This window comes from Sapajus apella, unplaced genomic scaffold (genome assembly GCF_009761245.1).
Source record: "Sapajus apella isolate SASKATOON/1434 unplaced genomic scaffold, GSC_monkey_1.0 scaffold82, whole genome shotgun sequence".
Taxonomy (NCBI): Eukaryota; Metazoa; Chordata; class Mammalia; order Primates; family Cebidae; genus Sapajus; species Sapajus apella.
Genome location: NW_022437022.1, coordinates 1,580,866 through 1,596,479, shown reverse-complemented (window position 1 = coordinate 1,596,479; position 15,614 = coordinate 1,580,866). Strand labels below are relative to the sequence as shown.

Here is a 15,614-nt window from a genome sequence, read left to right as displayed (position 1 = left end):
AAGAGACAGTCTTCCCTTCATTCAAACTGCTTGCTTCCTGTCTCTTTATAGGAACTGTTTCTCTTGTCTTGTTAACACTCATACCCTCTTCCCAAATCTCCTCCAAAAATTTGTTTTTTAATCAAGGAAGAAAGCTTCACAGCAAATGTTACTCCCTACTCTCATTCTGGTTTCTGTTCCCTGTGTGTTTAGGTCTATCAATAAATGTTGTTGAAGCAAATGCAGAACTGCATAAAGCTGCATAAACCCACATATGTTCTTTGCTGTTAAGAGAAAAAGAAAAAAATTGAAAGTGCCAAAAATGTTTGTTTTTTTGCAGAGGAAAAAATTAAGCAGGAGAAACTGTCCAATGTAAACTACACAAAAATTACCTGTTTTAATCAACAGAAAGCGAAGAAAAGTTAGGACAGAAACTAAAATGTACATTCTTCTATGTTATAGACTAAATTGTTTTCCTCCAAAATTCATATGTTAAAATCCTTACCCCCAGTACCTCAGAATGTGACTGTATGTGGAGACAGGGCCTTTAAGAAGATGATTAAGGTAAAATGAGGCCCATAGGGTGAGTCCTTAATCCAGTATGATTAGTATTCTAATGGAAACCATAACAAACTAATACTCTCCTTTCTGAAAACCTTACACTTATTTCTAAAATTGTTTAAAAGGCAGAATGAATATTTTAATGACTGAACAAATATTGCATCAAAAATAATAAGCATGCTAAAACAAAAACTATTAATCTGATATCTAAAACAAGCAAATGTAGCACTACAATGTTCCTAATGGTTAAATTTGAGTTCAAGCAACTAAGAGAAACAATCATGATAAATGGATACTCCCTTAGTAAGAATTAATACAGGCCCAATAGTGATATTTTATCACATACTTTCAAAATATATACCCTTGAATTTTACAATTCACATGATTTTGCTTTGTTAATATCAAGAAAACAGCATATTTCTTTTCAGCTGAATGATATTTTCAAAATCAAAACCAATCTTCTCAAACACTACTTAATTTTAAAAGAGAAAATAACTTGATTTTCTTTAATGATAAACTGGCATCTTAACACAAAAGAGTCTACCAGAAAATCTACGCTATATAAGACATACGTCAATTTCTTAAGCATTGATATAAAGTGTTTTTACAGTCTTTGAAGTAGAAGCTACATCTTATTCATCTTCTTATCCTCAGCACTAGTAATTACAGTCAACTATTATTAGTAGCATTATGTTTTATGAAGTCCACACAAACTATGAATTAAAAAATACTTGACCAATGCTTGCTCCTAGTGGAAATACAAGGTTAGGTTCCTATAAGCCTGTGGTGACATTTTCAGCAACCAATCAATATACAACCTTACCCTGTATATGTACTTGTAAACAAATGACAGTGAAAGCCCTGTGAGTACTGGGGTTACAAATCAATTTTAGTGAGTAAACAAATCTGCAAATACAGAATTCAAAAATATGAGAATGAACTTTGCTTTCACACACTAAGAATTCAACAAATGCTTCAGAATCAAATGAACAGATGAATAAAACCATTATCTTACTGAGGTGTTTTCATTACCTCGAGTAATTTCATTATCCTGATTCCATCTAAGACACTTATATGACACTGAATCCACCAGGACAAAAAGCAATATAAATCATGACTCAGGCTGTTTGTTAGCAGAACAGCAACGTGAGTCTTTGGAAACCACATCTGTCTTCTGCCTTGCCTACCTCATAAAAAAATTGATTTCATTATTTATTTTACTAGAGCTTTGCTAATAAATATGAAAATACTGAAGAAGTACACACCATGAAATTCTGTTGGGAAACCTAGGAATTCAAGTCCTGCCAATAGACTGGAACAAGAAATTGCACACCACTGAGGCATCATTATGCTTGAAAGTCAGTATCACAGCTATGGATAATGTTATCTGAGTGAGACACGCCACAGTTCCTAAGACAGCTCTCCTCACATTTTGTTCTTGAAGATATAGTTCTCAAATTTGTGACCTTAGCCATTTTAACACATTGTGACACCCTTTGGAAGCATTACACTTTACCTCTAGGCAAACTGATTTTGCTTTTAAAAAGAAATCCCCATTCGTAAGTGTTTAGTACCAGCTGACCTGCCTGTATTTATTTTGAAGCTGTGCTGCAAATACTTCAAAAGTTTCTATTCACTTGCTCACACTATAGCTGTTCCACTTCACATTATTCATTATACAGCCCCCCAACTTGCCATGCTGCTGTCAAACATCTTGTCCATCCACTATAACAGCTGCTAGTTCTTTCTTAACATTTAGGAGCCAAATTGTCCCTAGTGACTAAGAAATGCTATGAGTAGAAATATAAGCATCTAAGCAGGACACCCTACTAACATGAACTTACTGCACAGAGCAGTGAAGCACAGAAGAACTGTGTTGCTTATCTTTATAACAGAGGAAGATTTAAACATGGCACATCTGCTTTCTTGAAAGTTTCATGCATGTCACCTATTATCTCTAAATCTCAAATTTCCTTCCCTAATACTTAATCCTTTAATGAGAACAAGTTAGCAGTTGAAGAAAGGTGGCATTATTATTCTGTTCTCTATGGTAGCATTCAATTTAAACATAAAATTCTAATCACCAAAGACAACTACCAAGGTCCTCTTAGCTCTACCATTTAGTGAAATTAAAAAAATTACTGAAATAAGTCACTTAACATTTCTATGCCTCAATGTCCTAATTTGGAAAATGAAGATAATAATATCTACACCTCATATATGAACATTGCTTTAAAAAATTCAAAAAACATCAGCTATTATTACCACTTAAGTATAAGAAAATTAGTTTATACCTAGTGAACAAAACATTCATTAAAAGATACGATATGACATTGTTATAAAAGTGGTTTCTGTAAAATACTTCAATTCAAAAATGTCATTTTAACAATGCAGTAGCATTTCTAAATTCCCAAAACACTTTATTTTTGATTCCTTGAATGACAAAAATGTAAACATTAAATAGTCACTCAGCAGGGTGCCGTGACTCACTCCTGTAATCCCAGCACTTTGGGAAGCCAAGATTGGAGGCATCTTTGAGCCTCAGGAGTTTGAGGCCAGTCTGAGCAACATGGTGAAACCCTGGAGGCTGAGGTCAGAGGATCACCTGAGCCCAAGGAGGGTGAGGCTGCTGCAATGAGCCATGATCATGCCAGTATACTCCAGCCTGGCTGACAAAATGAGACCCTGTCTCAAAACAAAACAAAGCAAAACAAAACAAAAAAGTCACCCTCAGCTTTACTTCCAGCATGCCTCACCATTCTGTAGAGTGCTAACTATAATCCACAATTCTCACACTGTGTTCAACTAGTGTGCATGTTAAACTTTCAAGTTTAGATGATAATGCAAAACTTGGTATATATCAATAATCTGAGCTAATCTCATAATTAATGTCTAAAAATTGTATATATCATATGCTAGGCTATTTAGATTTTCAGATCTTTCATCCTGATACAGGCACCTTGAGCTGCCCTTTTTAAGAAGGCAGTCATAAAATTACAGGTTTGTAGTTATCTTCAGTCTTTCATATTTCATAAGGAGCCATGAAAATAGTTTAACAACATTTTGTAGAATGATGTACTGCTCAGACTTTTCACTATGATGACAATTTGGCTGTAGAGCATGTTCTGATGTCTGGATTTTTATCAGTAAAGAGAATATGTTTGGCATATGCACCAGCAGATTACTACCAGTCTTGAACAGTTGCAGCTGATGAATCTAACATTTTTCAAATTTCAGTATAAATGCCAATAAGTAATTAAGATAAACAGCCCGTCAGGCGTTAAATGTTACTAACATGACCCTAGTCTACATTTAGCTTTCCCCCTCCTCGTAGGTTTATTAACACAGGGTTCACTATCCAAATGCTGGTGACAGAGTTTAACGGTTTGTATGAGACCTATTGAACTATCCCTTTCATCAAATTTGCCATGCTTATTTTTTCACCAAAAAATGCCAAATTCAAAGCCTTATAAGTGGCAACAAACTGATCATAAAACATCATGTATAATGAATTAAACGTATTTTTGCTAGCGAATATTATTTCTGCCAAACAATTCAGAAATAAAACTAAACCATTTAAACAGACAGGAATCTGGCCTACAATCAAGAAAAGCAATAAAAAAATATCTCAATAGCTGCTTTTTCAAACAAAGAGTCTTTTCCCTGCTGTGGCACAAAATTTGGGAAAAGAGCCAAGATGTTAACTTCTCGGCCCTCTGACATCAGGGGAAGACTGTGTGCGTCAGCCAGCCCAGTAGGGACCCCTGGATTATGGCAATGTGCCATGTGCTTCTTATCTTATCAGCTTACAGTGCCTGGCACTCCAGCCATTACTGCGTGAACCCTGGAGGAAGGAAGGTGTGTGTAATTGTGAGACTGTAGGTTAAAGTTAAGAGCGAAGCAGGCTTTAGCAACTTATTAACAAAACAAACTATCCAACATATTGCATTAACAATAATGAAAGTGTCTGCCTTCAAACTCAAACGTAAGAGAAAGTGAGTTTTTTTAAAGGGGTATTCTAGCTGTGTATGAGAACCACTTCCCCGCCTACTTATGCAAATAAATGTCAAAGTTGTAGTGCCAGAACAGTGATTCCATTACATTATATTTAGAAGAGTCAAAAAAAAAAAAAAAGCAATTTGTTAGAAAATGTTTGTGTACCTCTTATATTAACACTACTAAAAATGGTGTTTGGGGATTGGAAATAGGTTAACTGCTTTCACATGTGGGTCAATATTTGTAACTCTAAACTCAAGACAGAGGAGAAAGTCCTACCCACTCAGGCGAGTGGAGCTAAGTCATCCACTGAAGCCAGGATTGAACAATTCAAAGAGAGTTTGCTAAAGACAGAAGCTGTCTCACAGAAACTATTTCACCTCAAAATTCATTTTCAAAAAAACCTATCCTTGACTTAAAAATAATTTATATATATGTATATATATATATTTATTATATGACATAATAATAAATTATTATATTATATATTATATAATAATAATTACATTATGTTATTATATATTATTATTATATATATATTATTGCACTTTAGGTTTTGGGGTACATGTGCAGATCGTGCAAGATTGTTGTATATGTATATACATGGCAATGTGGTTTGCTGCCTCCATTCCCCCCATCACCTATATCTGACATTTCTCCCCATGCCATCCCTCCCCAACCATCCTACCCCCCGCGTCCCTCCCCTATTCCCCCGAACAGACCTCAGTGTTTGATGCTCCCCTCCCTGTGTCCATGTGTTCTCATTGTTCAACCATCCCCTATGAGTGAGAACATGTGGTGTTTGATTTTCTGTTCTTGTTTCAGTTTGCCGAGAATGATGGTTTCCAGATTCATCCAAGTCACTACAAAGAACACAAACTCACCGCTTTTTATGGCTGCATAGTATTTCATAGTGTATATGTGCCACATTTTCCTTGTCCAGTCTTATCATTGATAGGCATTTGGAATGGTTCCAGGTCTTTGCTATTGTAAACAGTGCCACAATGAACATACTATAAAGCATGTATCTTTATAATAGAATGATTTATAATCCTTTGGATATATACCCAGTAATGGGATTGCTGGGTCAAATGGAATTTCTATTTCCAGGTCCTTGAGGAATCGCCACACTGTCTTCCACAACGGTTGAACTAATTTACACTTCCACCAACAGTGTAAAAGTGTTCCTATTTCTCCACATCCTCTCCAGCATCTGTTGTCTCCAGATTGTTTAATGATAGACATTCTAACTGGCATGAGATGGTATCTCAATGTGGTTTTGATTTGCATTTCTCTAATGACCAGCGATGATGAGCATTTTTTCATGTTTGTTTGCCTCATAAATGTCTTCTTTTGAAAAGTGTCTGTTCATATCCTTTAGCCATTTTTGAATGGGTTTGTTTGTTTGTTTTTCTTGTAAATTTGTTTTAGTTTTTTGCAGATTCCGGATATTAGCCCTTTGTCAGATGGGTAGACTGAAAAATGTTTTTCCCATTCTGTTGGCTGCTGGTTCACTCTAATGATTGTTTCTTTTGCTGTACAGAAGCTGTGGAGTTTAATTGATCCCATTTGTCTATTTTGGCTTTTGTTGTCAATGCTTTTGGTGTTTTAGTCATGAATTCCTTGTCCGTGCCGATGTCCTGAATGATTTTGCCTGGGTTTCCTTCTAGAGTTTTTAAGGTGTTAGGCCTTATGTTTAAGTCTTTAATCCATCTGGAGTTAATTTTAGTGTAAGATGTCAGGAAGGGGTCCAGTTTCTGCTTTCTGCACATGGCTATCCAGTTTTCCCAACACCATTTCTTAAACAAGGAATCCTTTCCCCATTACTTGTTTTTGCCAGGTTTGTCAAAGATCAGATGGTTGTAGATATGTTGTGTTGCCCCTGAGACCTCGGTCCTGTTCCATTAGTCTATGTCTCTGTTTTGGTATCAGTACCATGCTGTTTTGATTACTGTAGCCTTGTAGTATAGTTTGAAGTCCAGTAGTGTGATGCCTCCAGCTTTGTTCATTTTGCTTAGAATTGTCTTGGCTATGCAGGCTCTCTTTTGGTTCCATATGGATTTTAAGGTGGTTTTTTCCAGTTCTGTGAAGAGGGTCATAGGTAGCTCGACGGGGATAGTGTTGAATCTATAAATTACTTTGGGCAGTATGGCCATTTTCACAATGTTGACTCTTCCTAACCATGAACATGGAATGTTTCTCCATCTGTTTGTGTCCTCTCTTATTTCCTTGAGCAGTGGTTTGTAGTTCTCCTTGAAGAGGTCCTTTACATCCTTTGTTAGTTGTATACCTAGGTATTTCATTCTCTTTGGAGCAATTGTGAATAGCAGCTCATTCTTGATTTGGCTTTCTTTCAGTCTGTTATTGGTGTATAGGAATGTTTGTGATTTCTGCATATTGATTTTGTATCCTAAGACTGTTGAAGTTGCTTATCAGTTTAAGGAGATTTTGGGCTGAGATGATGGGGTCTTCAAAATACGCAATCATGTCATCTGCAAATAGAGACAATTTGACTTCCTCCCTTCCAAATTCAATATCCTTTCTTTCTTTTTCTTACCTGATTGCTCTAGCTAGAATTTCCAATACTATATTGAATAGGAGTGGTAAGAGGGGCATCCTTGTCTAGTGCTAGATTTTAAAGGGAATGCTTCCAGTTTTTGCCCATTCAGTATGATATTGGCTGTTGGTTTGTCATAAATAGCTTTTATTATTTTGAGATACGTTCTGTCGATACCTAGTTTATTGAGAGTTTTTAGCATAAAGGGCTGTTGAATTTTGTCTGAGGCCTTCTCTGCATCTATTGAGAAAATCATGTGGTTTTTGTCTTTGGTTCTGTTTATGTGGTGGATTATGTTTATAAACTTGTGTATGTTGACCCAGCCTTGCATCCCCGGGGTGAAGCCTGACTTAAGAATCATCATAAAACAACTTTTAATCATTCAGAGAAACGTCACACCTGCTATTTAAAAACTGATCTTGTCAATGTAATCAACACTTACATTCTGAATAACAAAGTAAATGTGCTATTTACTAATCTCAGTTCAAACTTTACATTAAAAAGCTCTCTATTAAAAATGAGAGTATATTTATACCATGATTTACAACCATCTCAAACTAATATACCTCATGAACTGTCATCCTGGTTTTACAGCTAATAAAACAATAGATTTCTGATATTACATTAAAATTGTTTATTGTTCCCTCAAGTTTACCTGTTAAAATAGGATATGATTAATTTGCAGCTTGATACTCTTCTGTGTGGATTAGAGGTCATGCCATTATAAACCATGAATAAGTAGAAAAATTGTCCACTCCCTCCTGCGACAAAATTCCCCTCTCTGAGGACACCATCCCATCCTTATATCTTATTCTTCCTTTCATTATTTTGAGTCAGGTATTGCCTTCAACAGTACACTGTGGCCTCTGTTTGTCAAGTTCCTCTGCCATTTGGATTAACTTTGCCTTCTTATTGAGTTTAAAAACCTTTGACAATTATTGCAATAACACCTCAGCAAGCACCAGAGAATTCTTTGCTTAATCCCACCCAACACTAGGTAAACCCAATCATTCGAGTTTTGTGCCCTCCATTTCTAACAGGATAGAGAAAAATGCAGTAGTGCCAGTTCTTTTCTGTCTCCTAGATGGTTCCCTACACTGATCCCACGAGGACTATTCCATTACTCCTAAGCATCCAGACACAGCATGATCACCCTGACACATGACCCAGCCTTTTTGTTACTGAGGGGATCCTTTATTTTTCCTCTTCAATGTGTCTCTGAACCTCTACCCACTTTCTAGCTTCTCTCTTAACTCAGCTGGCTCTCTTTTTTGGTTCTTGATTCCCACTTTTCCTTGCTCAGTCAGTTATTTCCCCTTTACATCTCATGTCTTCAAATTCTCCTTATCACCTTTTAATGGATTTCTAAGATATTCACACTTCCACAATCCTGAAACATGATCAACAACAACAAAACGTCCTTCATGTCTGATAAACCCATCACACCTTCTATTTTTTCTTCACCATCAAAGTCAAAAGAGTAGTCCAGTGCTTATTTTAATGTCCTTAATTCTAATTCATGCCTTAATAATCATACAATGATTTCATTCCCCATAACTGCACTAAATCATTTCTTGGTTAAACCAACTTTCCAAATTGCTACATATCTTTATCTCAGTCTTCAACTCCCTCGGTCTCAGTAGTATCAGATATTATTAACCAATCCCTTAGTTTTTGAGACATTTCTCCTACATCATATAGCAAAGCAGGTCATTTAGCCAATATTCAATTTGCTTAAAGCAAATATGTAATTAAACAGACCAACCACCCTATGAAAAATAAAGGGAAAAGTCAGCCAACTAGAACATCACAGAAATCCTCAAAATCCATTAAAACTAACCCATCTAGCATAAAACACTGTAAACTTTTTGATGCACTGAAACCCTGTCAATGATACTGTAGGGGGCGTGACTGAACGCTGGCATCAAAAAGAGTCAAGGTGTAAATAAAACAAAGTTTTCATCAATTGATAATTTTAATGAATTGGCAGATCAAAACAGAGCTACAAAATACTAGTTTGCTTCCTGTCTATCTGAATGTCCCTTCTAAATTTCTTTTGCTGACTTAGTGTCCTCTACTCACCTGTTAAATGTTGGGATTTCCTCTCTTCTATCCTCATTCTACATTCTTTTCCTTCAAAGTCTTCTCTACCCCCATCTCTTCAACTGTAACATCTCTGTGGATGACTTCTATATCTATACCATTAGCTTCTAAACAAAAACAAAACAAAAAAATCAAATAACTAACAGATAATTCTCAGCATGACTATACCTTAACCTACATGAATCTTCTCCATTTTCTCCTCCCTCTTTCATATCCCATCTCTTTAAGTGAAATCATCCTCCTCTTAATCACCTCAATTAAATATCCCAGTCATCCTCCAATCCACCCTCTTCTTCAATCCCTAAAGGCAAATCACTGATTTCTGTCCATAGTACCTTCATAGTGTTTCTGCCTCCTTTAAGCCTTCTTCATTCCACTGCTATTGCCTTTGTTCAGAGAGCCATCATCTTCCCCTCTCAGGGAAGGTCACCATCTCCAGCTCAGAATAAATCCTGATTCACTAAATCAGTCATGAAAATACACTTTTCCTGAAAATCGTGAATTTAACTTTCACACAGAAAAGTCCGCTCCTCTTCCAATGTGCATACCAGGCCTACAGCCAAAGAGCTCATCTTGCCACCATCAAAACAAAGTCCATTAGCAAAGTGGGAAGGGTAAAGATGCTGACCTGGAGCATGTGAGTAACTGAATCCATCAGTCCTGGAGTTGCCCTTTCTCTGAGCCTCTTGTTTTATGATGCAAATTTTCCTTATTGTTTAAGTAATCTGAAGCAGGGTTTCTCTTACTTGCAGCCAAAAGATGCTCTAACTGAACAGCCCCATGTGCCAGTGCACAGCCTTCTTCCCCAATTCACCTTTCTGGTTTCAGGTCTCCTGATAAATCTTTCTTCACAGTACTTTACTCTCAGAAGTACTATTCTGGGAGATGGGGACTGATCCTTGTGCCCAAAAGTCTGTGACCAGCACTATGCGCCTCTGGCATTCCAAGACCATTCAGGGCTGCATTCAACACTCCATGCTCAAGATACCCAGCTAAGTCTTCTAGGGCTTCAGCACAGCAGGGAGCTGGAGACCACGCAGCTGCTGAACAGGCTGTAAAGGCCCCACGCCCCTAAGGGCACAGGCGACCCCCATTTCTGGGTGCCAAGCCAAGGAGCTGCCAATGGGCTTTACACCCACGGTTCTGGAGTCCACTTGAGGCACACATCTGTCCCCTCACTCTAGGAGCTCCTCACTCGTGGGCCCCCTTAATCCACTTCAAGACTGGACTAGAGAGACCCTCAGCACCCAGCATCTCCAGCTAAAGTGGCACGGGACAAGCGGGCACAGGCACTTCCGGTGACGTCATGCCCACCTGGAAACGCCGCCTCCCTGATTCCAGCTTGGGCTTCCTGGGACTAGCTGGAAACTTCCTACAGCTGGGGAGGCCTGAAATCCGAGTCCAGCAGCTACAGGGCGCAACAAAAAATACAGAAAACCAGAGAAAGCCGAGAAACTCTCTAAACATGGGCCCCACCGTTCCTTGCACCGGGGCATCTCTGTGCCGTCTCCACGGGCCTCTCCTCACCCTGGCTGAAGACAGGAACCAGAAGCGCCGGTCAGGGGAGCCGCAACCTCGAGCTCGGAACAAGCAGGAAGTTCCCTTCATTCCATCCCGACTGACTTCCGGTAAAGACGTGGGTCCCAATTGCCTCGGAATCACCTGGGTGCCAGGACGCTAGCCTCAGCCCCCGGGAAGCCCCGCATCTCTTTTAGTTCAACAGACAGCAGCTTTTCTTCTCCGGATTGTTGCACTGTCAAGAGCTTTTGTATTTTTTATTTTTTCTTCTTTTGTTTGTATTTTATTTTTTTAATGACAGAGTAAGTCAAGACTTTGTAAGGGAAAACTTCTCACTCCTCCCCCTGGTCCCTACCCTCCCTGCAAGAATCCAGAAGTACTGCTGACTGTTAGAGATTCCCTTTGTAAATGCTACAATGGAATGAAACAACATGACACGGGCAAAGTCCACTTTAACCAAAAGAACAACAGTCTGTTTCAGATTTTTATTTTAAAAAATTTGATCATGACCTCACTGTTCCAAAACAAACACACAAAACAAAACAGAGTACGGAAGCACCTCCACCATCTGGCCCCAAACAACCTTCACCTCCCTCTACTCTCCCCATTCCGGTGGTCCTCAAGACTTCCCTAAAACCCACACCTACACCTCAACTCCTTCCTACTAAATGCATTTGCCCTTTTTGGCTGCCAAACTCTTTTTGTGTTTTTTTCCTTACATGGCATAATATAAAGTCAGTCTCTCCAATGTATTTCTAACCTTTTCTGCCTTAGTGTCTCAACTACCCAAAAGTCAATGATGCATGTATGGGCCTCTGCTAAACAATGGTAAAATAAAATTACTGCTGCTTCCCTTAAGTGAAGACAGACCACAAACAGCTACAAAACAATGGGATAAGAAGAACCATATATGAGGTCTATAGGAAAATGAAGAAAAGCAACAGACTAGGTGAGATACTCAAGTCAGAGAAGTTTCTCAGAGACAGACGGACACACAAATTTAGCCTTGTAATCCACTAACAGACAAGATGGGAAGGGCATCTCAGAGAGAACGAACAGCACATACCATCTCAAGAAGGCATGAAGGATCAACCTTTTAGGAAATTCAAAAATTATGGATGATAAAAGGCATGTGAAAGAGGTGAAGAAGAGGTGCTCAGAGTAAGCAAAGGCAGTTTAAAGATATTGCATGCCATGCTAAGGACTTCAGACTTTTATTTGTAGGTGGATAAAAACATGCAGGATTTAATCTCGAGAATGATATAAGCAGATTTGTATTTTAGAATGCTCTTTACTCCCATAGAAAGAACTGATTGAAGCCAGAAATGCCCATTAGTCAGCTACTGCAGCAGTTGAGAAACAGTAGTAGAATAAAAGTGATAATTAAATGGAATACTGGCAAGACTAGGTGGCCAGTTATATTCACAAGATTAGGGAGCATGACAGGGAGGATTCAAGTCCTCACATACCTCACATCCATACCATTAAGCAGTCCTGGTTTTGCAAACTTCAAAATTCATCCAAAACCTAATCACATGTCACCTTCCCAAGAGTCAACACCCTCAATTCAAGCCACTATCATCTTTCTTCTGACTACTGCAATAGCTTTCTAACTGGTTAACTTGCATGCATCTATAGTCTGATCTCAATATAACACCCTGTCAAAACATAAGGTAGCTCAAGTTGCTGCTCTGCTCAAAACCCTCCAACATCCCCTCATCTCACATGATAAAAGCCAAAGTCCTTACACGGGCCTGTTCCTCATGACCTCTTTGACCTTAAACAAACTAGATATACATCCACATCCTGGCCTTTTCCCTGGCTTGTGCCTTTGCCTGGAATAATCTTCTTTCTTCAGATGTCTACATCACAACTCCTGCAAGCTATTGCTCAAAATGTCTCTGTCTCAAATGAGAGCTACATGGTATTTAATATTGTTGTCTCCCAGCCCCCACTGTCCCAACTTCTGATCCTCCTCCTCACTCTGTTCTACATAATTTTGCCTGTGGCACTCTAACTTTTCAAATATCCTACATAATTTACTTTTATTTATTGGCTATTTCTTTTACTCAAATATATGAATTCATAAGGACAGGGCTCTTCTGTTTTGTTCACTGATGCATCACAAGCACCTAGAATAGCACCTGGTCAATAGTAGGTGCTCAATAAATATTTAAATGAATGAATGTTTGAATAAATGAACCCAATACTTGGGGTCAGGAGAGAGTCATGGGAAGAATGGGTCAGGTATATTTTATGGAAATGACACCTAAGCTGAGCCTTAATGAGAAGAAATTAAGCTAGCAAGTAAGTGGTCTGGAGTTTCCAGAGATGACAGCATGAGAAGACAGGAATGCAAAGAAGAGCAGAAGAACAGTGCTACGGACAGAATGTTTCCCAAAAAAAATTCATATGCTGAAGCACTGATCCCCAATGCAGTGGTATTTGGAGGTGGAGTCCTTGGGAGGTAATTAGGTCATGAGGGTGCAGCCCTCATTGACAGGGTTAGTGCCCTCACAAGAGCTCAGAGAGAGATTAGTGGCCTTATAAGAAATGAGAGAGGATCTGTCTCTCAAAACATTTCTCTTGCAAGAAGGCAGCCATCTGCCAACCAGGGAGAGGGAGCTCCCCAGGAACTACATCAGCCAGCACCATGATCTCTAACTTCCCAGCACCCAGAACTGTGAGAAATAAATGTTTAAAAGTCAGCCAGTCTGAGGTAGTTGTTGAAGCAACCTGAACTACGACCAATAAGCATAAGCATTTTGCTTAAAAGTATGATAAACAGAACAAAACAATTTCTCATCATGTGTTTCTGAGGCTTTTAAAGTTTGAGAATTTTGCTTTATTCTGGTGGACAAAAGTGCTAAATCTTACTGGGCTGGGGATTAATATGTTCTGTTTGGCACAAAGGATTTGAGTAGCCCTAAACTGATCTCATATTTAAAGCAGAGACTAGGAATCAGTCAGTTGTTCTGAGAGGAACATGTGGACTCGAAGTCTAACAACAGGGTTTCTAGCTTTGATTATTTCATTTACTTGCCACATAAACTTGTGATTTTAGTGATTTTAGTGACTTTCCAAATGTGATTTTAGTGATTTTCCTTATCTCTTTATCCAACTATATGCTTATGTGTACATTCAGTAACTATTTTTGGGCACCCATAGCATGCTAGATTTTAGAAATCTAAGGATGACAAAAACATGGTCCCTGCCTTTTCCGTAAGCAGGTAGATAATAAGAACAGATAAAGATAAACAACATTAGTTATGCCTGACCCACCTATTTTCCAGGGCGTTTATGAGGCTTAAACAAACTGTTTTTTTTTTTTCAAAAATATACAGCTCTATACAGAAGTAAAGTTCTAATATTTGAAGGCAGATATTCATCATAATAGTACATTTCTCTATGTAGGCTGTTTTGAGTAGTAGGAGCTTGGTGAGGTATGTGGAAATACAGGGCCCAATAATCAAAAGTCAGTGAGTGAACTGTAACAAAAGCATTAATTTATAGTTAATGCAGGATTAAGAAAACACAAACAATGGAAAAATAAAAACTGTACAGTGCGAGCTTAAATATGCAAAATGATATGTGTTAAATCATGACAAGAATATGGTTTCTGTGTCAATTTCATAACAAAGGATTGTATTTCAAATTGAGTACATTTTTCTAAGGTACAGTTGTTCACATCAAATGATCTAATTACCAAGTCTAAATAAAATAAATCTACCTATGTTTAAATGCACAGTGAAAACAACCAGTGAAATCTGAGTGGAAGATTGCTAAGAAAAAATACTGAATATAAAAATTAGACTCAACTCAAAGGAAAAAAATAACTATATACCAAAAGAAATAACATGGATTCCAGAGTCACTGGAACAGATAAAAAACCAAAACAATTTTACTCTCTGGGGATTTTTATTAGCTTCTGAGATTTTTATTAGCTTGTTTTTCAGTCGTGACAAGTATAGATAACCCTCTGTTTATGAACTTTCATCTCTTAAAGTTCTTTATTTAGTTGTCCTTTTCAAATTGTTACACATTCAAAGATTAAAACTATATAAAAAATATATATTGAGAAGTCTCATTCCCACCAGATTTCTCCCCCAAATACACACAAGTATGTTTTCCTGTGTATCTTACCAGTAATTCATGTGGCAAATAACTCGGCATTTTCGTAAATACAGGCAAAACACATCCGTATGTGTAAACCACCAAGTACCAGTCTCCACAGCTGCATGATTGATGCAAAGCTTTTCTGAGCCAGCTGCTTGTGATAGGATTAGTCTGTATTTGTTGAGTGCCTACTATGTGCCGGGCATTATACTCATCATTTTCCATGTACTAAATCATTTGATCTTCAAAATAAACCAGATAAATTATTCTTACTATCCTCATTTTACAGAAGAGGTAAGAGGATTAAGAAGTTAGGTCACTTGCCAGACTTTACATAGCAAACGTGCACCTGAGCTATGTTTCAAAACAAATTAATGTGCCTACAGATACAGTTTAATGTGTATTCTCTACCATCTCTTCTGTCTTACTGCTTCTCCAAAGTTTACACATAAAACAGATACTCAAGGAGGCCAAAAATGGCTTCCCAAAAGATACCCACATCAAATCCCTGGAACCTGTAGAATACTGCCTTATGGCAAAAGATGAGATTATAGTTAAGTATCTTGAGAGGAGGAGTCTACCCTGTATTATCCAAGTAGGCCCTAAATGATACCACTTCAAGCTATTCATTCTACACAGCATTCCTTCTAATCAAGGAACTTACAAATGAGGTATGACAGTGGACCCACGATCATGGAATTCAGTGTTCAAACCATGTCCCCGTTTCCTGAAGCAGTTGGTTTGACAGAAAAGAAGAATGGTATTTGAAGTCTCAGTAGCAGGC

General features: G+C 38.0%; 1 protein-coding gene across 6 annotated transcripts in view; it reads right to left on the bottom strand.

The window, feature by feature from the left end:
* The window catches only part of PDE10A (phosphodiesterase 10A), a 685,830-nt gene that overhangs the window by 248,112 nt on the left and 422,104 nt on the right, over positions 1-15,614 (bottom strand). Inside the window, exons 2-3 of one of the 6 annotated variants that reach the window (XM_032253238.1) lie at positions 11,184-11,186; positions 9,176-9,288 (exon numbers count right to left, since the gene is read on the bottom strand). The exons of 4 other annotated variants lie outside the window; for them this stretch is intronic. In XM_032253238.1, the coding sequence (XP_032109129.1) occupies positions 9,176-9,212 (37 nt within the window). In that variant the 5' untranslated portion in view covers positions 9,213-9,288; positions 11,184-11,186. Of the gene's footprint in view, positions 1-9,175; positions 9,304-11,183; positions 11,187-15,614 lie in introns of all 6 variants that reach the window. One more of the 6 variants, XM_032253237.1, reaches the window with a different exon arrangement.